The sequence below is a fragment of the Penaeus chinensis genome, chromosome 5, assembly GCF_019202785.1.
Source record: "Penaeus chinensis breed Huanghai No. 1 chromosome 5, ASM1920278v2, whole genome shotgun sequence".
Classification (NCBI taxonomy): Eukaryota; Metazoa; Arthropoda; class Malacostraca; order Decapoda; family Penaeidae; genus Penaeus; species Penaeus chinensis.
The window spans coordinates 35,639,951-35,664,806 of NC_061823.1; the positions used below are offsets into that span (position 1 = coordinate 35,639,951).

General features: G+C 36.3%; 7 protein-coding genes across 7 annotated transcripts; all 7 read left to right on the forward strand.

Moving 5' to 3' along the window:
• The first annotated feature begins 3,167 nt into the window (after positions 1 to 3,167).
• Positions 3,168 to 4,799, forward strand: LOC125025831 (compound eye opsin BCRH2-like). Its single transcript, XM_047614103.1, has 2 exons — positions 3,168 to 4,180; positions 4,321 to 4,799. Exons 1-2 carry the CDS (start codon positions 3,263 to 3,265, stop codon positions 4,534 to 4,536), a joined length of 1,134 nt encoding a protein of 377 aa, XP_047470059.1. The 5' UTR covers positions 3,168 to 3,262; the 3' UTR covers positions 4,537 to 4,799.
• Positions 4,800 to 6,442: 1,643 nt separating this feature from the next.
• LOC125025827 (compound eye opsin BCRH2-like) lies at positions 6,443 to 8,079 on the forward strand. Its single transcript, XM_047614097.1, has 2 exons — positions 6,443 to 7,455; positions 7,594 to 8,079. The coding sequence occupies exons 1-2, from the start codon at positions 6,538 to 6,540 to the stop codon at positions 7,807 to 7,809; spliced, it is 1,134 nt and encodes a 377-aa protein (XP_047470053.1). The 5' UTR covers positions 6,443 to 6,537; the 3' UTR covers positions 7,810 to 8,079.
• Positions 8,080 to 9,731: 1,652 nt separating this feature from the next.
• LOC125025874 (compound eye opsin BCRH2-like) lies at positions 9,732 to 11,294 on the forward strand. The gene is made up of 2 exons (XM_047614170.1): positions 9,732 to 10,730; positions 10,838 to 11,294. The coding sequence occupies exons 1-2, from the start codon at positions 9,813 to 9,815 to the stop codon at positions 11,051 to 11,053; spliced, it is 1,134 nt and encodes a 377-aa protein (XP_047470126.1). The 5' UTR covers positions 9,732 to 9,812; the 3' UTR covers positions 11,054 to 11,294.
• A 1,730-nt stretch (positions 11,295 to 13,024) lies between these two features.
• Positions 13,025 to 14,609, forward strand: LOC125025816 (compound eye opsin BCRH1-like). The gene is made up of 2 exons (XM_047614074.1): positions 13,025 to 14,042; positions 14,153 to 14,609. Exons 1-2 carry the CDS (start codon positions 13,125 to 13,127, stop codon positions 14,366 to 14,368), a joined length of 1,134 nt encoding a protein of 377 aa, XP_047470030.1. The 5' UTR covers positions 13,025 to 13,124; the 3' UTR covers positions 14,369 to 14,609.
• A 1,697-nt stretch (positions 14,610 to 16,306) lies between these two features.
• Positions 16,307 to 17,890, forward strand: LOC125026008 (compound eye opsin BCRH1-like). The gene is made up of 2 exons (XM_047614378.1): positions 16,307 to 17,324; positions 17,434 to 17,890. The coding sequence occupies exons 1-2, from the start codon at positions 16,407 to 16,409 to the stop codon at positions 17,647 to 17,649; spliced, it is 1,134 nt and encodes a 377-aa protein (XP_047470334.1). The 5' UTR covers positions 16,307 to 16,406; the 3' UTR covers positions 17,650 to 17,890.
• A 1,720-nt stretch (positions 17,891 to 19,610) lies between these two features.
• LOC125026007 (compound eye opsin BCRH1-like) lies at positions 19,611 to 20,991 on the forward strand. The gene is made up of 2 exons (XM_047614377.1): positions 19,611 to 20,624; positions 20,735 to 20,991. Exons 1-2 carry the CDS (start codon positions 19,707 to 19,709, stop codon positions 20,948 to 20,950), a joined length of 1,134 nt encoding a protein of 377 aa, XP_047470333.1. The 5' UTR covers positions 19,611 to 19,706; the 3' UTR covers positions 20,951 to 20,991.
• A 1,958-nt stretch (positions 20,992 to 22,949) lies between these two features.
• On the forward strand, positions 22,950 to 24,557 carry LOC125025821 (compound eye opsin BCRH2-like). Its single transcript, XM_047614081.1, has 2 exons — positions 22,950 to 23,964; positions 24,075 to 24,557. Exons 1-2 carry the CDS (start codon positions 23,050 to 23,052, stop codon positions 24,288 to 24,290), a joined length of 1,131 nt encoding a protein of 376 aa, XP_047470037.1. The 5' UTR covers positions 22,950 to 23,049; the 3' UTR covers positions 24,291 to 24,557.
• The last annotated feature ends 299 nt before the right edge of the window (positions 24,558 to 24,856 follow it).

Sequence of the window (24,856 nt, forward strand, 5' to 3'; positions counted from 1 at the left end):
GAAATCTGTCAATCTTTCCAAATAATGAAAGAGGATTGAAGAATGAATCCGAACGTGATTCAAATGTTTACCGAAAACCTTATTTCGCACAAAGAACAAGCCAAGTGTATTTCTAATGTTACAGGAAACAATGAAAAAAAAAAAATGGTTTGACGAGAATTAAAAACAGTAAGAGCCGTAGTCATAATGCTAGTAAAAGGAAAACGATAATAATCGAAACGAATGATAGCGATTGCAACAGTGACATTGTTAGCAGTAATCATACTCGCAGTCGTAATAATAAAATCTTGAGCAATTTCTTTGGACAAATCACATATGATGGATCAAGTGATAGTGGACTGCATGTAGTTCATCTTGAGCAAAAATAATAATTCATGCGTTAAAAATGTGGTAACATATTCATCATAATAGTGACACCGATGACAAAAGTAATATACATAGCAAATAGAAACAGTACACTAAGATAAGAAAAGGAATCGTAATAACAATTATGCTGATAATGATGGCAATGGTAATTATAATAATGATGTTAATAATAATAATGATAGTTATTATAATAATAGTAATTACATTAATTATAATAATAGTAGTAATAACAATAACAATAATAATAACAATTAATACTATCATTATCATTAATATTATTATGATGATGATAATGATTATGATGATGATGATGATAATCATAACTATTATTATAATTATGATAATTAAAATAATTATTGTGATTATATTTTTAAAAAATAATGATAAGGATGATGATAATGATAATAACATTAATAATATTGCTTATTATTATCATCTTCATTAGCAGTGATGAGATTATCATAATAAACATAAATAATGTTGACAAACAATCATTATCCCAATCACAATGAAAATAGTATTGATAATTGTAAGTATCATTATCATAAACAATTTAATTATTCTTATACCGATAATAAGAATAAAGCTAAAGATAATAATAGAAATACTACTACTGCTAATAATAATGATAACAATAATAATAACTTCATACATAATAGTAATAAAGCTAATAATAATAATGATAATAAAGAAATATAAAAATAGATATTATAAAGCTAATAATCATAAGAATGATAATGGTAATGGATATGATAACAATAACTTCACACATAATAATACCAAGAAAACAGTAATACTCATTATGATAAGTATAATGTAATGATAATTAGGATGATGTTGATGAAGACGACGATATCCATGAAGTAACACAATTATAAAAAATGAAACCTGATAGAAAATATATAATTATTAACGACTATATTGGCAATATCCATAGTAATGCTAAAGGTGGGAAATTGTGTTAATGATTAAATCTGATAGAGAAATTATAAGTATCACTATTATCAAGTTCAAAATAATAATGGTATTAAAGATAATAATAGCATTGTTGCTGCTGCTATTGATGATGACAATGATGATGATGATGATAATAATGATGATGATGATGATAATGATGATGATGATGATGATAACGATGATGATGATGATGATAATGATGATGATGATAACGATGATGATGATGATGATAATGATAACGATGATGATGATGATGATGATGATAACGATGATGATGATCATAACGATGATGATGATGATGATGATAATGATAACGATGATGATGATGATGATAATGATGATGATGATAACGATGATGATGATGATGATAATGATAACGATGATGATGATGATGATGATGATAACGATGATGATGATCATAACGATGATGATGATGATGATGATGATAATGATAACGATGATGATGATGATGATGAAGATGATGATGATGATGATGATGATAACGATGATGATGATGATGATGATGATGACGATGATGATGATGATGATGATGATAACGATGATAATGATGATGATAATGATAACGATGATGATGATGATAACGATGATGATGATAACGATGATGATGATGATAACGATGATGATGATGATGATAACGATGATGGTGATGATGATGATGATGATGATAATGATAACGATGATGATAATGATAACGATGATGATGATGATGATGATAATGATGATGATAACGATGATGATGATGATGATGATAATGATGATGATGATAACGATGATGATGATGATGATGATAACGATGATGATGATGATAACGATGATGATGATAACGATGATGATGATGATGATGATGATGATGATGATGATGATGATGATGATGATGAAGAAGACTGAAGATGACAACGATGATTTTAGCAAGAACAATGTATACAATTGAGATTATGATTATGGAAGTAATATTAACAATATCCATAAACGTAATAACAACGCAAAAAAAGTAGTTACAATACTAATACTAACTTTACTAGAAATAATTATGAAGCCAACAACTATCTAAAACAAAAGGAATCGTACGTCCGTGGTTGAAATAATATAACAAAATTATGCCTTTAATTTCAAAAGATTTCTTCTTGTATATCAATGGTAAAACAATAAGAATATAAACTGAAAGAAACACTGCAACATGGCAGTTTATAATGTAAATTATATCACTAAGTAATGTTAATGATAATACTAAAAGTAACAAACGGTGCTATTATGTTTATTATTGATAATTTAGGAGGTAGTAATATTACTAAAAAACAAACAAACAAACAAGAAACCCAAATTGACAAAAAAAAAAAAAAAAAAAAAAAAAACATCCTCCTCCGTACTTGTTGCTCCCGATGATACAGACAAGTGTATTAGCTTAACATGAGCATTATATTCTCGTGTGCTATTTTATCAAAAATGAATCGCAATAATTGTAACATCAAAAAAAAAAAAAAAAAAAAAAAAAAAAAACATCTTAAGTGAGAAGAAAAATAGCAAATATGGTAACAACGAAAATTGTAACGATATATTTAATACTATAATTACTTGTTTAGACATTATGTATGATTGTGTATGCATGTATATGGTTACTGTATGTAATTATAATTATTTCGTTCAGTATGTAATGGGTATTATCAGAACATCTTGTTAAACCTCTTAAAATAGAATGGTTACATAAATGCGTGTTAAGAAGCTTTCACTTAACACTTCTTAATTGGTTGAAGACATATATAAGGGGTGGAGACGGGGCTCACCCTCGCACTTCCCTACAGAAAGCCTCCGAGAGACTACTTGAAGCCAGGAAACAAGCTCTGCGACCAAACTCCAGCGTCTGAAGCATTAGTTTGGTTCCAAACTTCTTGGCATCTTCGACTCTACCGAACTCTCCACCATGAGCATTGGCACTGTCAACGTCACCGACCCTATGGCTTATAGGGGAGGAGGTGTTAGTTTTGGATACCCAGAGGGTTTCACTCTCATGGATCTTGTTCCAGATGACGTCAAACCTCTCATTCATCCCCACTGGAGCAACTTTCCCCCCGTCAACCCTATGTGGCACTATTTGCTGGCAGGTATTTACATGATACTTGGTTTCCTTTCCTTCTTCGGCAATGGTATCGTCATGTATCTGTTCCTGTGCAAGAAAAGCTTGCGTTCTCCAGCAAATATGTTCGTGGTTAATCTGGCTTTCAGCGACTTCATGATGATGGTATCTCAGTTCCCAATGTTCGTCACGAATTGCTTCAGCGGAGGTTTCTGGTCTCTGGGCGCCTTTGCTTGCCAGCTTCATGCCTTCACAGGAGCTGTGTTTGGCTTGACATCCCTCATGACACTGGCTGCAATTGGCTACGATCGTTACTGCGTTATCGTCAAAGCTTTCGACGGTGGCCATATCAGCTCTGGAAAGGCTCTCATCATAATTCTTCTGTGTTGGGGATACTCCATTGCAGTGTCAATCTGGCCTTTCTACGGATGGAACTCCTACATTCCCGAAGGTATTCTTACCTCTTGCAGCTTCGACTACATCAGCCAAGACTGGAGCACCAAGTCCTACGGCCTTTTCCTGTTCATCATGTGCTACTGCGTTCCGCTCACTATTATCATCTTCGTGTACGCTCAGATCGTTGGTGCTATTCGCCAGCACGAAAAGGCTCTTCGAGAACAAGCCAAGAAAATGAACGTGGAAAGCCTCCGCTCCAACGCCGACGCCAAGAAGCAGAGTGCTGAGGTTCGAATCGCCAAAGTGGCAGTGGCCAATGTCTTCTTGTGGCTGCTTACATGGACGCCCTATGCCTACGTTGTCATGACTGTAAGTATTGCATTCACCTGTCAACATGTTTTACTAAATGCAGCTAATCAAACTTGTAAAATAATGTTATTTTCTATTCAATAAATAATCAGGGACAGAGCTTATTTTAATACGTGAGAACTCATTTTTTTTCTTCCCAGGGACTGTTTGGCGATCAAGAGAAGGTGACTCCCCTTGTCTCCGCCCTGCCCGGCCTCATCGCCAAGACCGCCTCTGTCTACAACCCCATGATGTTCGCTATCTCGCACCCTAAGTTCCGTCTCGCCCTTCAGGAGGCTTTCCCATGGTTCTGTGTCCACGAAGAGAAGGACGACGACACGAAATCATCAAAGACCGAATCGGAAGCTCCAAAGTAAAGCCTTCTTTCTAAGGTTTACTTGAGGGCAATCACAAAACTCATGTCCCCCGAGATGGCTTTTATGATTATCATAAAGTTTATTAGGTATATGCTTAATTGCTGTTGATGAAATATATTGATGTTGGCTGAAAGGAAGTTGCCTTTGAGAACGCACATCGTTAATTATAAAAAAAATATTGTAAACGACATCACCAAATGCCGAATGATACTTCAGTAGTTGGTAAGAAAAAAAAAAAAATGCAATAAATATAAATATGATAATTTTATGTTGTTTACCCTTGATATGAAACGGAAACCATTATTGTGTGTGTATCAAATGTTTGGAAATTATAATAGAAGTAGTAACAATATTAATAGCAGCTACTACTACTACTACTAATAATGACAGCCACCATAACTCTTATAATCATATAGATGATAATTATCGAAAATAATCAGATGAATGCCTATGATGATCGTAATATTTTTGAGAGAAACTGAAAGTATTGACCCAATACCTTTTGAAGTAACTTAGTAACGATAACAATATCAAGAAAGCATACATATAGTATCATAAAGGTTATCGTCAAAATAGTTATCAAAGGAAAATTGTTAAAACTAGAATGACATTGATTACCTAAGAATCAAGTCTCTCATTAATAATTGTTTCAATAATGTTGGTGGTGATTACATAATAATTGTAATAACAGTGCTAATCAAAAATCATAAATGATAATGATAATAATAATAAAAACGAGGATGATACCATAACATTGATAATGATGACGATGACGATAATTATAATAATAATGACGATATAACAAAAACAACAGTAATAACACGACAAAATTTATAAGCCACATAAAATATTCCAAATATATCTACAAAAATGCAATCACTAATACCTATTATCACATAAAATTGTGAAAATTCGGGTACAGCCATAATGGACAAAATATGGTCATTGCTGATAAAAGAAACAATATTTGGAATTGTTATAACTAAACATCAATAATAACCAATACTGTTATCATTAATTTCAGCATTATTTATATTTTCTTCTGCCCTATAACAGTACCAATTGATAAGGACAATATCTTAAATAATGACAGTAATGATATAAAAAAGAAGGAAAATTGTAGTAATATTGCAATGATAATGCGCCGTAGGATTATATTTGGCAATAATTGATTATTCTAAACTCCGTACTGTTATGATAATGAATATTTGTGTTAGTGTCGGTATTCCATGGTAGGTAAACAGTACAATAACCAACTGAAATATAAACTATGTCAAATAATAGTAATAGTAATATTAACATTGATAAAGGCAATATGCTAATAACCATCGTTACTTCTATCATTGTGCAAATCAAAGTATAAGGAAGGCCAAATTAAATAGAAAGATCTTAGTAGATTAAGATTTAATATCTTATTATGTAAGAAAAAAAAATCTATCTTAACAATAGTAACACGGAAATTAACACGAATCTTGATGTTATTGGTGATCACGATGATAGTGATGGTAAAGAATTGGAAAGAAAGATTAAGTTGACATGAAGTTCCACATCTAATATTTACATCAGCATTGAAAGAGTGGTATTAATTTACCCTTTTTCTTTTTAACAAAACATGTAGGACAAAATTTTTGTTATTCAAAACTGTTTTTCTTCGAAAAAGAAATTAATCACTGCAGACACAAGCAATCCATTTTGCAAATACAATAACACATTGAAAGTAGCTGGTTATGTAAAATGAATTCTCAGGAATACTACTTTCTGTGTAAAACCGAATTAGGCTACTTACACAAAAGCTGGACAGCTTCCACTTAACGAACTGCTTAACTGGCTGAAGACGTATATAAGGGGTAGACGCGGGGCTCACCCTCGCACTTCCCTACAGAAAGCCTCCGAGAGACTACTTGAAGCCAGGAAACAAGCTCTGCGACCAAACTCCAGCGTCTGAAGTATTAGTTTGGTTCCAAACTTCTTGGCATCTTCGACTCTACCGAACTCTCCACCATGAGCATTGGCACTGTCAACGTCACCGACCCTATGGCTTATAGGGGAGGAGGTGTTAGTTTTGGATACCCAGAGGGTTTCACTCTCATGGATCTTGTTCCAGATGACGTCAAACCTCTCATTCATCCCCACTGGAGCAACTTTCCCCCCGTCAACCCTATGTGGCACTATTTGCTGGCAGGTATTTACATGATACTTGGTTTCCTTTCCTTCTTCGGCAATGGTATCGTCATGTACCTGTTCCTCTGTAAGAAAAGCTTGCGTTCTCCAGCCAATATGTTCGTGGTTAATCTGGCTTTCAGCGACTTCATGATGATGGTATCTCAGTTCCCAATGTTCGTCACGAATTGCTTCAGCGGAGGTTTCTGGTCTCTGGGCGCCTTTGCTTGCCAGCTTCATGCCTTCACAGGAGCTGTGTTTGGCTTGACATCCCTCATGACACTGGCTGCAATTGGCTACGATCGTTACTGCGTTATCGTCAAAGCTTTCGACGGTGGCCATATCAGCTCTGGAAAGGCTCTCATCATAATTCTTCTGTGTTGGGGATACTCCATTGCAGTGTCAATCTGGCCTTTCTACGGATGGAACTCCTACATTCCCGAAGGTATTCTTACCTCTTGCAGCTTCGACTACATCAGCCAAGACTGGAGCACCAAGTCCTACGGCCTTTTCCTGTTCATCATGTGCTACTGCGTTCCGCTCACTATTATCATCTTCGTGTACGCTCAGATCGTTGGTGCTATTCGCCAGCACGAAAAGGCTCTTCGAGAACAAGCCAAGAAAATGAACGTGGAAAGCCTCCGCTCCAACGCCGACGCCAAGAAGCAGAGTGCTGAGGTTCGAATCGCCAAAGTGGCAGTGGCCAATGTCTTCTTGTGGCTGCTTACATGGACGCCCTATGCCTACGTTGTCATGACTGTAAGTATTGCATTCACCTGTCAACATGTTTTACTAAATGCAGCTAATCAAACTTGTAAAATAATGTTATTTTCTATTCAATAAATAATCAGGGACAGCTTAGTTTAATGCGTGAGAACTCTTTTTTTTTCTTCCCAGGGACTGTTTGGCGATCAAGAGAAGGTGACTCCCCTTGTCTCCGCCCTGCCCGGCCTCATCGCCAAGACCGCCTCTGTCTACAACCCCATGATGTTCGCTATCTCGCACCCCAAGTTCCGTCTCGCCCTTCAGGAGGCTTTCCCATGGTTCTGTGTCCACGAAGAGAAAGACGACGACACGAAATCATCAAAGACCGAATCGGAAGCTCCAAAGTAAAGCCTTCTTTCTAAGGTTTACTTGAGGGCAATCACAAAACGCATGTCCCCCGAGATGGCTTTTATGATTATCATCAAGTATATTAGGTATAATGCTTAATTGCTGTTGATGAAATATATTGATGTTGGTTGAAAGGAAGTTGCCTTTGAGAACGCACATCGTTAATTACAAAAATATTGTAAACGACGTCACCAAATGCCGAATGATACTTCAGTAGTTGGTAAGAAAAAATGAATAAAAAATTAAATGCAATAAAAATAAATATGATAATTTTATTTTGTTTACCCTTGATATGAAACGGAAACAATTATTGTGGGTCTATCAAATGTTTGGAAATTATAATATAAGTAGTAACAATATCAATAGCAGCTACTACTACTACTACTAATAATGACAGCCACCATAACTCTTATAATCATATAGATGATTATTATCGAAAATAATCAGATGAATGCCTATGATGGTCATAATATTATTGAGAGAAACTGAAAGTATTGACCCAATACCTTTTGAAGCAACTTAGTAACGATAACAATATCAAGAAAGCATACATATAGTATCATAAAGGTTATCGTCAAAATAGTTATCAAAGGAAAATTGTTAAAACTTAGAATGACATTGATTACCTAAGAATCAAGTCTCTCATTAATAATTGTTTCAATAATGGTGGTGATCACATAATTGTAATAACAGTGCTAATCAATAAATATAAATAATAATTATAATAATGATTAAAAGGATGAAGATACCATAAGGTTGACGATGACGAAAATAATAATAATGATATAATAATAACAACAGTAATAACAAGAGAATAATTATAAGCCATATAAAATAATCTTAATGCATTTACCAAAGTGCAATCACTAATATCTATCATCACATAAAATTGTGAAAATTAGGGTACAGCCATAATGGACCAAATATTCATTGCTGATAAAAGAAACAACATTTGGAATTGTTATAACAAAACATCGATAATAACAAATACTGTTATCATTAATTTTGGTATTATTTCTATTTACTTCTGATCTATAATAATACCAATTATGATAAGGACAATATCTTAAATAATGACAGTAATGGTATAAAAAAAACAAAAAAAACAGGAAAATTGTAGTAACAGTGCAATGATAATGCGCCGTAGGATTACATTTGGCAATAATTGATTATTCTAAACCCCGTACTGTTATGATCATGAATATTTGCTTTAGTATTGGTATTCGATGGTAGGTAAACAGTACAATAACCAACCGAAATATAAACTATGTCAGATAATCGCAATATTGATATTAACACTGATAAAGGCAATATGCTAATAACCATCGTTACTTCTATCATTGTGCAAAACAAAGTATAAGAAAGGCCATATTAAATAGAAAGATCTTAGCAGATTAAGATTTTAATCACTTATTATGTAAGAATTAAAAAGAAAATTATCTTAACAATAGTAACACGGAAATTAACACGAATCTTGATGTTATTGGTGATCATGATGATAGTGATGGTAAAGAATTGGAAAGAAAGATTAAGTTGACATGAAGTTCCACATCTAATTTTTACATCAGCATTGATAGAGTGGTATTAATTTACCCTTTTTCTTTTTAACAAAACATGTAGGACACAATGTTTGTTATTCAAAACCGTTTTTCTTCGAAAAATAAATTAATCACTGCAGACACAAGCAATCCATTTTGCAAATACAATAACACATTGAAAGTAGCTGGTTATGTAAAATGAATTCTCAGGAATACTACTATCTGTGTAAAACCGAATTAGGCTACTTACACAAGAGCCGGACAGCTTCCACTTAACGAACTGCTTAACTGGCTGAAGACGTATATAAGGGGTGAACACGGGGCTCACCCTCGCACTTCCCTACAGAAAGCCTCCGAGAGACTACTTGAAGCCAGGAAACAAGCTCTGTGACCAAACTTCAGCGTCTGAAGTATTAGTTTGGTTCCAAACTTCTTGGCATCTTCGACTCTATCGAACTCTCCACCATGAGCATTGTCACTGTCAACGTCACCGTCCCTATGGCTTATAGGGGAGGAGGTGTTAGTTTTGGATACCCAGAGGGGTTCACTCTCATGGATCTTGTTCCAGATGACGTCAAGCCTCTCATTCATCCCCACTGGAGCAACTTTCCCCCCGTCAACCCTATGTGGCACTATTTGCTGGCAGGTATTTACATGATACTTGGTTTCCTTTCCTTCTTCGGCAATGGTATCGTCATGTATCTGTTCCTGTGCAAGAGAAGTTTGCGTTCTCCAGCAAATATGTTCGTGGTTAATCTGGCTTTCAGCGACTTCATGATGATGGTATCTCAGTTCCCAATGTTCGTCACGAATTGCTTTAGCGGAGGTTTCTGGTCTCTGGGCGCCTTTGCTTGTCAGCTTCATGCCTTCACAGGAGCTGTGTTTGGCTTGACATCCCTCATGACACTGGCTGCAATTGGCTACGATCGTTACTGCGTTATCGTCAAAGCCTTCGACGGTGGCCATATCAGCTCTGGAAAGGCTCTCATCATAATTCTTCTGTGTTGGGGATACTCCATTGCAGTGTCAATCTGGCCTTTCTATGGATGGAACTCCTACATCCCCGAAGGTATTCTTACCTCTTGCAGCTTCGACTACATCAGCCAAGACTGGAGCACCAAGTCCTACGGCCTTTTCCTGTTCATCATGTGCTACTGCGTTCCGCTCACTGTCATCATATTCGTGTACGCTCAGATCGTTGGTGCCATTCGACAGCACGAAAAGGCTCTTCGAGCACAAGCCAAGAAAATGAACGTGGAAAGCCTCCGCTCCAACGCCGACGCCAAGAAGCAGAGTGCTGAAGTTCGAATCGCCAAAGTGGCAGTGGCCAATGTCTTCTTGTGGCTGCTGACATGGACGCCCTATGCCTACGTTGTCATGACTGTAAGTATTGCATTCACCTGTCAACAACTTTTACCATATGAAACTGTTTAAACTTGTAAAATTATCATTTTTGCCAAAGCTTAGTTTACTATGAGAACTTTTCGCAGGGACTGTTTGGCGATCAAGAGAAGGTGACTCCCCTTGTCTCCGCCCTGCCCGGCCTCATCGCCAAGACCGCCTCTGTCTACAACCCCATCATGTTCGCCATCTCGCACCCCAAGTTCCGTCTCGCCCTTCAGGAGGCTATCCCGTGGTTCTGTGTCCACGAAGAGAAGGACGACGACACGAAATCCACAAAGACCGAATCGGAAGCTCCAAAGTAAATCCCTCTATCTAAGGTTTACTTTAGGTTAATAATAGACTTGTGTCTCTTGAGGTGAATTTTATGATTATCATCAATTGTATTAAGTATTATACTTAATTGCGATTGATGTGATATTCTGATGTTGGCTGAAAGGAAGCTTCCTTTGAGAACGCACATCGTTAATTATAAAACGCTACCAAATTCCGAATGATACATAAATAGTTGGTAAGAAAAATATACAATAAAATTAAAGATAATTATATTGTTATTTTGTTACCTTTGACATGAAACTTAAATAATCTATCGTCTATTAAATGATTGAAAATAATAATAACAGAACTAACACTTAAAACAGCAGCAGTAGTCATAGTAATCTTAATAATGATAACACTAATTATAATAACAATAGTTAAAAAAAAAAAAAAAAAAAAAATCATATGGATGATAATGATCGACAATAATCAGATAATCCCTGTGATGATTATATATATATATATATATATATATATATATATATATACATATATTCATATATACATATATATATATTTTTTGTTGAAAGTATTTACCCAATATCTTTTCAAGCAACCAATAACGAAAGCAATATTAAGAAAACACATAGTATCACACTGGTTATCGATAAAACTGATACCAAATGAAGATAATTGTAGAAGAATGATACTGAATACCTTAAGCATAAAGTTTTTCCGTAATAATTGTTAGACAATGATGGTGGTGGTGGTGAATACATAGTTGTAATAATGCTAATGAATAATAATAAAGATAATAACTATGATGATAACATTAGCAATAATAATAACGATGATAGTAATAGCAACAATAGTCATAATACAAATCATTCTTATATTACAAATACAAATTATAACAGTAATGATAAAGGTAATGATGATGACAATAACAACAATAATGATAATGATAATTACATTAATAGTAATAACAAAAGAATAGTTATAAACCCCATATAATAATCAAAATATTGATATCTACAATACAACCACTATATATTATCATAAAAAAAACTGTGAAAATAATTTACAGCCACAATAGATCAAAAGATAGCCATAACTGATGAAAAGAACAATATTTAGAATTATTATAATAAAACATCGTTAATATTAATTGTTTACAAATGTTGACATTACCATTTTCCTTATGTCCTATAACAGTGTCGATTATAATGGAGACAATATCTTTAATAAGGACAATAAAAACAAAATTACTGGTTGTATAAGAGCAAGTGAAAATGCGCCTTAGTTATATATTTGACAATAATTGATTACTTCTAAATCTATTATTATGCTTTAGTATCAGTATTCGAAGATAGGTAAACAAGACAATCATGAACTGAAATAAAGGACTAATAATCATAATATTGATATTTACATTCAATAAAGGTAATATGGTAATAACCATCGTTACTAATATCATTGTGCAAATCAAAGTACGGGAAAGGTCAACTGCAACTGAAAGATCTTGGCTGATTCAAATAATCTTAATACGAGATTAATGAATCTCGTATTACCATTATGAATAAGAGAGAAATCCATTTTTTCTTAACAATAGCAACACCACGAACATAAACACGAAGACTCATGATACTTGTGATTACGATGATTGTGACTGAAAAGAATCGGGAAGAACTATACTGACATGAACAAGTACGACAGAAAATGTCTGAGTCATTCTTAATCTGTTTTTGTTCTAGAAAGAAATCAAGTGGCGCAGGCACAAGCAAATCCATTCTGCAAATACATAAACACACACACAAACACGTTCTAAGGAGCTACTTATGTAAAATCAATCCTCAGGAATACTACTTTTTGTGCAAAATCGAATTAGGCTACTTACGCAAGTCAATGTTAGACAGCTTATACTTAACGAACTGCTTAACTGGCTGAAGACGTATATAAGGGGTGAACATGGGGCTCACCCTCGCACTTCCCTACAGAAAGCCTCCGGGAGACTACCTGAAGCCAGGAAACAAGCTGTGCGACCAAACTCCAGCATCTGAACAGTATTAGTTTGGTTCCAAACTTCTTGGCTTCTCCGTCTCTACCGAACTCTCCACCATGAGCATTGGCACTGTCAACGTCACCGTCCCTATGGCTTATAGGGGAGGAGGTGTTAGTTTTGGATACCCAGAGGGGTTCACTCTCATGGATCTTGTTCCAGATGACGTCAAGCCTCTCATTCATCCCCACTGGAGCAACTTTCCCCCCGTCAACCCTATGTGGCACTATTTGCTGGCAGGTATTTACATGATACTTGGTTTCCTGTCCTTCTTCGGCAATGGTATCGTCATGTACCTGTTCCTCTGTAAGAAAAGCTTGCGTTCTCCAGCCAATATGTTCGTGGTTAATCTGGCTTTCAGTGACTTCATGATGATGGTATCTCAGTTCCCAATGTTCGTCATGAACTGCTTCAGCGGAGGTTTCTGGTCTCTGGGCGCCTTTGCTTGTCAGCTTCATGCCTTCACAGGAGCTGTGTTTGGCTTGACATCCCTCATGACACTGGCTGCAATTGGCTACGACCGTTACTGCGTTATCGTCAAAGCTTTCGATGGCGGACACATCGGCTCGGGAAAAGCTTTCCTCATGATTCTTCTGTGTTGGGGATACTCCATTGCAGTGTCAATCTGGCCCTTCTTCGGTTGGAACTCTTACATCCCTGAAGGTATCCTCACCTCCTGCAGCTTCGACTACATCAGCCAAGACTGGAGCACCAAATCCTTCGGCCTTTTCCTGTTCATCATGTGCTACTGCATTCCGCTCACTGTCATCATATTCGTGTACTCCCAGATCGTTGGTGCCATTCGCCAGCACGAAAAGGCTCTTCGAGAACAAGCCAAGAAAATGAACGTGGAGAACCTCCGCTCCAACGCCGACGCCAAGAAGCAGAGTGCTGAAGTTCGAATCGCCAAAGTGGCAGTGGCCAATGTCTTCTTGTGGCTGCTTACATGGACGCCCTATGCCTACGTTGTCATGACTGTAAGTATTGCATTCACCTGTCAAATGGAGCTATTCATTTTTCCATTCAGTAACAGTGATCAATGCCAAAGCTTATTTTGATACGTGAGAGCTAATCCTTTTTTCCCCAGGGACTGTTTGGCAATCAAGAGAAGGTGACTCCCCTTGTCTCCGCCCTGCCCGGCCTCATAGCAAAGACCGCCTCTGTCTACAACCCCATCATGTTCGCCATCTCGCACCCCAAGTTCCGTCTCGCCCTTCAGGAGGCTATCCCGTGGTTCTGTGTCCACGAAGAGAAGGACGACGACACGAAATCCACAAAGACCGAATCGGAAGTTCCAAAGTAAATCCTTCTATCTAAGGTTTACTTGAGTTTAATAAAAAACTTGTGTCTCTTGAGGTGAATTTTATGATTATCATCAAGTGTATTAAGTATTATACTTAATTGCGATTGATGTGATATTCTGATGTTGGCTGAAAGGAAGCTGCCTTTGAGAACGCACATCGTTAATTAAAAAACGTAAACAAATTCCGAATGATACATGAATAGTTGGTAAGAAAAATATACAATAAAAATAAATATTATTATATTGTCATTTTGTTACCTTTGACATGTAACTTAAATAATCTATCGTCTATTAAATGATTGAAAATAATAATATCAGCACTAACACTTAAAACAGCAGCAGTAGTCACAGTTCTCTTAATAATGATAACACTAATGATAATGATAATGGTTAAAAAAAATAATAACTCATATGGATGATAATGATCGACAATAATCAGACAATCCCTGTGATGATTATATATATATATATATATATATATATATATAAACATATATATATATTTTGTTATTGAAAGTATTTACCCAATACCATTTTAAACAACCAATAACGAAAGCAATATTAAGAAAACACATATAGTATCACACTGGTTATCGATGAAATTGATACCAAATGAAGATAATTGTAGGAGAATGATACTGAATACCTTAAGCATAAAGTTTTTCCGTAATAATTGTTAGACAATGATGGTGGTGGTGGTGAATACATAGTTGTAATAATGCTAATGAATAATAATAAAGATAATAACTATGATGATAACATTAGCAATAATAATAACGATGATAGTAATAGCAACAATAGTCATAATACAAATCATTCTTATATTACAAATACAAATTATAACAGTAATGATAACGGTAATGATGATGACAATAACAACAATAATGATAATGATAATTATATTAATAGTAATAACAAAAGAATAGTTATAAACCCCATATAATAATCAAAATATTGATATCTACACTACAACAACTAGATATTATCATAAAAAACTGTGAAAATAATTTACAGCCACAATAGATCAAAAGATAGTCATTACTGATATAAAGAACAATATTTAGAATTACTATAATAAAACATTGTTAATATTAATGATTTTCTATTTTTTACATTATTACCATTTTCCCTATGTCCTATAACAGTGTCGATTATAATGGAGACAATATCTTAAATAAAGACAATAAAAACGAAATTACTGGTTGTAAAAGAGCAAGTAATAATGCACCTCAGTTATATATTTGACAATAATTGATTACTTCTAAATCTATTATAATGCTTTAGTATCAGTATTCGATGGTAGGTAAACAAGACAATAATGAACTGAAATAAAGGACTAATAATCATAATATTGATATTTAGATTCAATAAAGGTAATAGGGTAATAACCATCGTTACTAATATTATTGTGCAAATCAAAGTACGGGAAAGGTCAACTGCAACTGAAAGATCTGGGCTGATTAAAATGATCTTAATACGAGATTAATGAATCTCGTATTACCATTATGAATAGGAAAGAAATCCATTTTTTCTTAACAATAGCAACACCACGAACCTAAACACGAAGACTCATGATACTGGTGATTACGATGGTTGTGACTGAAAAGAATCGGGAAGAACTATACTGACATGAACAAAATGTCTGAGTCATTCTTAATCTGTTTTTGTTCTAAAAAGAAATTAAGTGGCGCAGGCACAAGCAAAGCCATTCTGCAAATACAATAAGCACACACACAAACACGTTCTAAGGAGCTACTTATGTAAAATCAATCCTCAGGAATGCTACTTTTTGTGCAAAATCGATTTAGGCTACTTACGCAAGTCAATGTTAGACAGCTTATACTTAGCGAACTGCTTAACTGGCTGAAGACGTATATAAGGAGTTAACACGGGGCTCACTCTCGCACTTCCCTACAGAAAGCCTCCGGGAGACTACCTGAAGCCAGGAAACAAGCTGTGCGACCAAACTCCAGCATCTGAACAGTATTAGTTTGGTTCCAAACTTTTTGGCATCTCCGTCTCTACCGAACTTTCCACCATGAGCATTGGCACTGTCAACGTCACCGTCCCTATGGCTTATAGGGGAGGAGGTGTTAGTTTTGGATACCCAGAGGGTTTCACTCTCATGGATCTTGTTCCAGATGACGTCAAGCCTCTCATTCATCCCCACTGGAGCAACTTTCCCCCCGTCAACCCTATGTGGCACTATTTGCTGGCAGGTATTTACATGATACTTGGTTTCCTTTCCTTCTTCGGCAATGGTATCGTCATGTACCTGTTCCTCTGTAAGAAAAGCTTGCGTTCTCCAGCCAATATGTTCGTGGTTAATCTGGCTTTCAGCGACTTCATGATGATGGTATCTCAGTTCCCAATGTTCGTCATGAACTGCTTCAGCGGAGGTTTCTGGTCTCTGGGCGCCTTTGCTTGCCAGCTTCATGCCTTCACAGGAGCTGTGTTTGGCTTGACATCCCTCATGACACTTGCTGCAATTGGCTACGACCGTTACTGCGTTATCGTCAAAGCTTTCGATGGCGGACACATCGGCTCCGGAAAAGCTTTCCTCATGATTCTTCTGTGTTGGGGATACTCCATTGCAGTGTCAATCTGGCCCTTCTTCGGTTGGAACTCTTACATCCCTGAAGGTATCCTCACCTCCTGCAGCTTCGACTACATCAGCCAAGACTGGAGCACCAAATCCTTCGGCCTTTTCCTGTTCATCATGTGCTACTGCATTCCGCTCACTGTCATCATATTCGTGTACTCCCAGATCGTTGGTGCCATTCGCCAGCACGAAAAGGCTCTTCGAGAACAAGCCAAGAAAATGAACGTGGAGAACCTCCGCTCCAACGCCGACGCCAAGAAGCAGAGTGCTGAAGTTCGAATCGCCAAAGTGGCAGTGGCCAATGTCTTCTTGTGGCTGCTTACATGGACGCCCTATGCCTACGTTGTCATGACTGTAAGTATTGCATTCACCTGTCAAATGGAGCTATTCATTTTCCATTCAGTAACAGTGATCAATGCCAAAGCTTATTTTGATACGTGAGAGCTAATCTTTTTTTCCCCAGGGACTGTTTGGCAATCAAGAGAAGGTGACTCCCCTTGTCTCCGCCCTGCCCGGCCTCATCGCAAAGACCGCCTCTGTCTACAACCCCATCATGTTCGCCATCTCGCACCCCAAGTTCCGTCTCGCCCTTCAGGAGGCTATCCCGTGGTTCTGTGTCCACGAAGAGAAGGACGACGACACGAAATCCACAAAGACCGAATCGGAAGTTCCAAAGTAAATCCTTCTATCTAAGGTTTACTTGAGTTTAATAAAAAACTTGTGTCTCTTGAGGTGAATTTTATGATTATCATCAAGTGTATTAAGTATTATACTTAATTGCGATTGATGTGATATTCTGATGTTGGCTGAAAGGAAGCTGCCTTTGAGAACGCACATCGTTAATTAAAAAACGTAAACAAATTCCGAATGATACATGAATAGTTGGTAAGAAAAATATACAATAAAAATAAATATTATTATATTGTCATTTTGTTACCTTTGACATGTAACTTAAATAATCTATCGTCTATTAAATGATTGAAAATAATAATATCAGCACTAACACTTAAAACAGCAGCAGTAGTCATAGTTCTCTTAATAATGATAACACTAATGATAATGATAATGGTTAAAAAAAATAATAACTCATATGGATGATAATGATCGACAATAATCAGACAATCCCTGTGATGATTATATATATATATATATATATATATATATATATTATATATATATAAACATATATATATATATTTGTTATTGAAAGTATTTACCCAATACCATTTTAAACAACCAATAACGAAAGCAATATTAAGAAAACACATATAGTATCACACTGGTTATCGATGAAATTGATACCAAATGAAGATAATTGTAGAGAATGATACTGAATATCTTAAGCATAAAGTTTCTCCGTAATAATTGTTAGACAATGATGGTGGTGGTGGTGAATACATAGTTGTAATAATGCTAATGAATAATAATAAAGATAATAACTATGATGATAACATTAGCAATAATAATAACGATGATAGTAATAGCAACAATAGTCATAATAAAAATCATTCTTATATTACAAATACAAATTATAACAGTAATGATAACGGTAATGATGATGACAATAACAACAATAATGATAATGATAATTACATTAATAGTAATAACAAAAGAATAGTTATAAACCCCATATAATAATCAAAATATTGATATCTACAATACAACCACTATATATTATCATAAAAAAACTGTGAAAATAATTTACAGCCACAATAGATCAAAAGATAGCCATAACTGATGAAAAGAACAATATTTAGAATTATTATAATAAAACATCGTTAATATTAATTGTTTACAAATGTTGACATTACCATTTTCCTTATGTCCTATAACAGTGTCGATTATAATGGAGACAATATCTTTAATAAGGACAATAAAAACAAAATTACTGGTTGTATAAGAGCAAGTGAAAATGCGCCTTAGTTATATATTTGACAATAATTGATTACTTCTAAATCTATAATTATGCTTTAGTATCAGTATTCGAAGATAGGTAAACAAGACAATAATGAACTGAAATAAAGGACTAATAATCATAATATTGATATTTACATTCAATAAAGGTAATATGGTAATAACCATCGTTACTAATATCATTGTGCAAATCAAAGTACGGGAAAGGTCAACTGCAACTGAAAGATCTTGGCTGATTCAAATAATCTTAATACGAGATTAATGAATCTCGTATTACCATTATGAATAGGAGAGAAATCCATTTTTTCTTAACAATAGCAACACCACGAACATAAACACGAAGACTCATGATACTTGTGATTACGATGATTGTGACTGAAAAGAATCGGGAAGAACTATACTGACATGAACAAGTACGACAGAAAATGTCTGAGTCATTCTTAATCTGTTTTTGTTCTAGAAAGAAATCAAGTGGCGCAGGCACAAGCAAATCCATTCTGCAAATACATAAACACACACAAACACGTTCTAAGGAGCTACTTATGTAAAATCAATCCTCAGGAATACTACTTTTTGTGCAAAATCGATTTAGGCTACTTACGCAAGTCAATGTTAGACAGCTTATACTTAACGAACTGCTTAACTGGCTGAAGACGTATATAAGGGGTGAACATGGGGCTCACCCTCGCACTTCCCTACAGAAAGCCTCCGGGAGACTACCTGAAGCCAGGAAACAAGCTGTGCGACCAAACTCCAGCATCTGAACAGTATTAGTTTGGTTCCAAACTTCTTGGCTTCTCCGTCTCTACCGAACTCTCCACCATGAGCATTGACACTGTCAACGTCACCGTCCCTATGGCTTATAGGGGAGGAGGTGTTAGTTTTGGATACCCAGCGGGGTTCACTCTCATGGATCTTGTTCCAGATGACGTCAAGCCTCTCATTCATCCCCACTGGAGCAACTTTCCCCCCGTCAACCCTATGTGGCACTATTTGCTGGCAGGTATTTACATGATACTTGGTTTCCTGTCCTTCTTCGGCAATGGTATCGTCATGTACCTGTTCCTCTGTAAGAAAAGCTTGCGTTCTCCAGCCAATATGTTCGTGGTTAATCTGGCTTTCAGTGACTTCATGATGATGGTATCTCAGTTCCCAATGTTCGTCATGAACTGCTTCAGCGGAGGTTTCTGGTCTCTGGGCGCCTTTGCTTGCCAGCTTCATGCCTTCACAGGAGCTGTGTTTGGCTTGACATCCCTCATGACACTGGCTGCAATTGGCTACGACCGTTACTGCGTTATCGTCAAAGCTTTCGATGGCGGACACATCGGCTCCGGAAAAGCTTTCCTCATGATTCTTCTGTGTTGGGGATACTCCATTGCAGTGTCAATCTGGCCCTTCTTCGGTTGGAACTCTTATATCCCTGAAGGTATCCTCACCTCCTGCAGCTTCGACTACATCAGCCAAGACTGGAGCACCAAATCCTTCGGCCTTTTCCTGTTCATCATGTGCTACTGCATTCCGCTCACTGTCATCATATTCGTGTACTCCCAGATCGTTGGTGCCATTCGCCAGCACGAAAAGGCTCTTCGAGAACAAGCCAAGAAAATGAACGTGGAGAACCTCCGCTCCAACGCCGACGCCAAGAAGCAGAGTGCTGAAGTTCGAATCGCCAAAGTGGCAGTGGCCAATGTCTTCTTGTGGCTGCTTACATGGACGCCCTATGCCTACGTTGTCATGACTGTAAGTATTGCATTCACCTGTCAAATGGAGCTATTCATTTTTCCATTCAGTAACAGTGATCAATGCCAAAGCTTATTTTGATACGTGAGAGCTAATCCTTTTTTCCCCAGGGACTGTTTGGCAATCAAGAGAAGGTGACTCCCCTTGTCTCCGCCCTGCCCGGCCTCATCGCAAAGACCGCCTCTGTCTACAACCCCATCATGTTCGCCATCTCGCACCCCAAGTTCCGTCTCGCCCTTCAGGAGGCTATCCCGTGGTTCTGTGTCCACGAAGAGAAGGACGACGACACGAAATCCTCAAAGACCGAATCGGAAGCTCCAAAGTAAAGCCTTCTTTCTAAGGTTTACTTGAGTTTAATAAAAAAAAAAAAAAAAAAAAAAAAAAATGTGTCTCTTGAGGTGAATTTTATGATTCCCATCAAGTGTATTAAGTATTATACTTAATTGCGATTGATGTGATATTCTGATGTTGGCTGAAAGGAAGCTGCCTTTGAGAACGCACATCGTTAATTATAAAACGTAAACAAATTCCGAATGATACATGAATAGTTGGTAAGAAAAATATACAATAAAAATAAATATTATTATATCGTCATTTTGTTACCTTTGAATAATCTATCGTCTATTAAATGATTGAAAATAATAATAAGAGAACACTTAAAACAGCAGCAGTAGTCATAGTACTCTTAATAATGATAACACTAATTATAATAACAATGGTTAAAAAATAAATAATAAATCATATGGATGATAATGATCGACAATAATCAGATAATCTCTGTGATGATTATATATATATATATATATATATATATATGTATATATATATATATAAATATATATAGATATATACATATATATACATATATACATATATATATATATTTTGTAGAAAGTATTTACCCAATATCTTTTCAAGCAACCAATAACGAAAGCAATATTAAGAAAACACATATAGTATCACACTGGTTATCGATGAAATTGATATCAAATGAAGATAATTGTAGGAGAATGATACTGAATATCTTAAGCATAAAGTTTCTCCGTAATAATTGTTAGACAATGATGGTGGTGGTGGTGAATACACAATTGTAATAATGCTAATGAATAAAAATAAAGATAATAACTATGATGATAACATTAGCAATAATAATAACGATGATAGTAATAGCAACAATAGTCATAATAAAAATCATTCTTATATTACAAATACAAATTATAACAGTAATGATAACGGTAATGATGATGACAATAACAACAATAATGATAATGATAATTACATTAATTGTAATAACAAAAGAATAGTTATAAACCCCATAGAATAATCAAAATGTTGATATCTACAATTCAACCACTATATATTATCACAAAAAAATGTGAAAAATCATTTATAGCCATAATAGATCAAAAGATAGCCATAACTGATGAAAAGAACAATATTTAGAATTATTATAATAAAACATCGTTAATATTGATTGTTTACAAATGTTGACATTACCATTTTCCTTATGTCCTATAACAGTGTCGATTATAATGGAGACAATATCTTAAATAAGGACAATAAAAACAAAATTACTAGTTGTAAAAGAGCAAGTGATAATGCGCCTTAGTTATATATTTGACAATAATTGATTACTTCTAAATCTATTATTATGCTTTAGTATCAGTATTCGATGGTAGGTAAACAAGACAATAATGAACTGAAATAAAGGACAAATAATCATAATATTGATATTTACATTCAATAAAGGTAATATGGTAATAACCATCGTTACTAATATTATTGTGCAAATCAAAGTACGGGAAAGGTCAACTGCAACTGAAAGATCTTGGCTGATGAAAATAATCTTAATACGAGATTAATGAATCTCGTATTACCATTATGAATAGGAAAGAAATCCATTTTTTCTTAACCATAGCAACACCACGAACATAAACACGAAGACTCATGATACTGGTGATTACGATGATTGTGACTGAAAAGAATCGGGAAGAACTATACTGACATGAACAAGTAAGACAAAAAATGTCTGAGTCATTCTTAATATTTTTTTGTTCTAAAAAGAAATTAAGTGGCGCAGGCACAAACAAAACCATTCTGCAAACACAATAAGCACACACACAAACGCGTTCTAAGGAGCTACTTATGTAAAACTAATCCTCAGGAATGCTACTTTTTGTGCAAAATCGATTTAGGCTACTTACGCAAGTCAATGTTAGACAGCTTATACTTAACAAACTGCTTAACTGGCTGAAGACGTATATAAGGGGTTAACACGGGGCTCACTCTCGCACTTCCCTACAGAAAGCCTCCGGGAGACTACCTGAAGCCAGGAAACAAGCTGTGCGACCAAACTCCAGCTTCTGAACAGTATTAGTTTGGTTCCAAACTTTTTGGCATCTCCGTCTCTACCGAACTCTCCACCATGAGCATTGGCACTGTCAACGTCACCGTCCCTATGGCTTATAGGGGAGGTGTTAGTTTTGGATACCCAGAGGGTTTCACTCTCATGGATCTTGTTCCAGATGACGTCAAGCCTCTCATTCATCCCCACTGGAGCAACTTTCCCCCCGTCAACCCTATGTGGCACTATTTGCTGGCAGGTATTTACATGATACTTGGTTTCCTTTCCTTCTTCGGCAATGGTATCGTCATGTACCTGTTCCTCTGTAAGAAAAGCTTGCGTTCTCCAGCCAATATGTTCGTGGTTAATCTGGCTTTCAGTGACTTCATGATGATGGTATCTCAGTTCCCAATGTTCGTCATGAACTGCTTCAGCGGAGGTTTCTGGTCTCTGGGCGCCTTTGCTTGTCAGCTTCATGCCTTCACAGGAGCTGTGTTTGGCTTGACATCCCTCATGACACTGGCTGCAATTGGCTACGATCGTTACTGCGTTATCGTCAAAGCGTTCGATGGCGGACACATCAGCTCCGGAAAAGCTTTCCTCATAATTCTTCTGTGTTGGGGATACTCCATTGCAGTGTCAATCTGGCCCTTCTTCGGTTGGAACTCATATATCCCTGAAGGTATCCTCACCTCCTGCAGCTTCGACTACATCAGCCAAGACTGGAGCACCAAATCCTTCGGCCTTTTCCTGTTCATCATGTGCTACTGCATTCCGCTCACTGTCATCATATTCGTGTACTCCCAGATCGTTGGTGCCATTCGCCAGCACGAAAAGGCTCTTCGAGAACAAGCCAAGAAAATGAACGTGGAGAACCTCCGTTCCAACGCCGACGCCAAGAAGCAGAGTGCTGAAGTTCGAATCGCCAAAGTGGCAGTGGCCAATGTCTTCTTGTGGCTGCTTACATGGACGCCCTATGCCTACGTTGTCATGACTGTAAGTATTGCATTCACCTGTCAAATGGAGCTATTCATTTTTCCATTCAGTAACAGTGATCAATGCCAAAGCTTATTTTGATACGTGAGAGCTAATCCTTTTTTCCCCAGGGACTGTTTGGCAATCAAGAGAAGGTGACTCCCCTTGTCTCCGCCCTGCCCGGCCTCATCGCCAAGACCGCCTCTGTCTACAACCCCATCATGTTCGCCATCTCGCACCCCAAGTTCCGTCTCGCCCTTCAGGAGGCTTTCCCGTGGTTCTGTGTCCACGAAGAGAAGGACGACGACACGAAATCCACAAAGACCGAATCGGAAGTTCCAAAGTAAAGCCTTCTTTCTAAGGTTTACTTGAGGGCTATTATAAATCTCGTGTCTCTTGAGATGGCTTTTATGATTATCATCAAGTGTATTAAGTATTGTGCTTAATTGCCATTGATGTGATACTGATGTTACTGAAAGAAAATTCATGGTTGAAAGGAAGCTGCTTATGATAACGCACATTGTCACTTTTAAAAGTTACAAGCGACCTCATTAATTCCCGATAAATGTATATTGTAGTTGAACCCTGCAATAAAATAAAAATGTAAAAATCTGTACTTTTATATATATTCGCTTCTACGAGAAAACCAATAGGATATGTATGTAAATAATTATGATGTGAGGATTTAATCGTTATAACTACAGTAATAATCTTAATACCAACAATTAATACAATTCATTATTGACTTAATAAAGTAATTGTGATGATAAGGGTAATGGAATTAATGGTAGGATAGTGATAATGAGGATTATAATGATGGCTATTGTACTAACCATTCTAATTACATTGCTTATAGTGGAGAGGACGGAGAGAAGAGAAGGAGAACGAAAGGGGGCGGGGGGGGGGGGGGAGA

Bases quoted from the DNA above. Each gene is read 5' to 3' on its own strand.
- LOC125025831 (XM_047614103.1), top strand. From the start codon at position 3,263: ATGAGCATTGGCACTGTCAACGTCACCGACCCTATGGCTTATAGGGGA. The intron at 4,181-4,320 runs GTAAGTATTGCA...TTTTCTTCCCAG, and splicing joins ATGCCTACGTTGTCATGACT to GGACTGTTTGGCGATCAAGA.
- LOC125025827 (XM_047614097.1), top strand. From the start codon at position 6,538: ATGAGCATTGGCACTGTCAACGTCACCGACCCTATGGCTTATAGGGGA. The intron at 7,456-7,593 runs GTAAGTATTGCA...TTTTCTTCCCAG, and splicing joins ATGCCTACGTTGTCATGACT to GGACTGTTTGGCGATCAAGA.
- LOC125025874 (XM_047614170.1), top strand. From the start codon at position 9,813: ATGAGCATTGTCACTGTCAACGTCACCGTCCCTATGGCTTATAGGGGA. The intron at 10,731-10,837 runs GTAAGTATTGCA...AACTTTTCGCAG, and splicing joins ATGCCTACGTTGTCATGACT to GGACTGTTTGGCGATCAAGA.
- LOC125025816 (XM_047614074.1), top strand. From the start codon at position 13,125: ATGAGCATTGGCACTGTCAACGTCACCGTCCCTATGGCTTATAGGGGA. The intron at 14,043-14,152 runs GTAAGTATTGCA...TTTTTTCCCCAG, and splicing joins ATGCCTACGTTGTCATGACT to GGACTGTTTGGCAATCAAGA.
- LOC125026008 (XM_047614378.1), top strand. From the start codon at position 16,407: ATGAGCATTGGCACTGTCAACGTCACCGTCCCTATGGCTTATAGGGGA. The intron at 17,325-17,433 runs GTAAGTATTGCA...TTTTTTCCCCAG, and splicing joins ATGCCTACGTTGTCATGACT to GGACTGTTTGGCAATCAAGA.
- LOC125026007 (XM_047614377.1), top strand. From the start codon at position 19,707: ATGAGCATTGACACTGTCAACGTCACCGTCCCTATGGCTTATAGGGGA. The intron at 20,625-20,734 runs GTAAGTATTGCA...TTTTTTCCCCAG, and splicing joins ATGCCTACGTTGTCATGACT to GGACTGTTTGGCAATCAAGA.
- LOC125025821 (XM_047614081.1), top strand. From the start codon at position 23,050: ATGAGCATTGGCACTGTCAACGTCACCGTCCCTATGGCTTATAGGGGA. The intron at 23,965-24,074 runs GTAAGTATTGCA...TTTTTTCCCCAG, and splicing joins ATGCCTACGTTGTCATGACT to GGACTGTTTGGCAATCAAGA.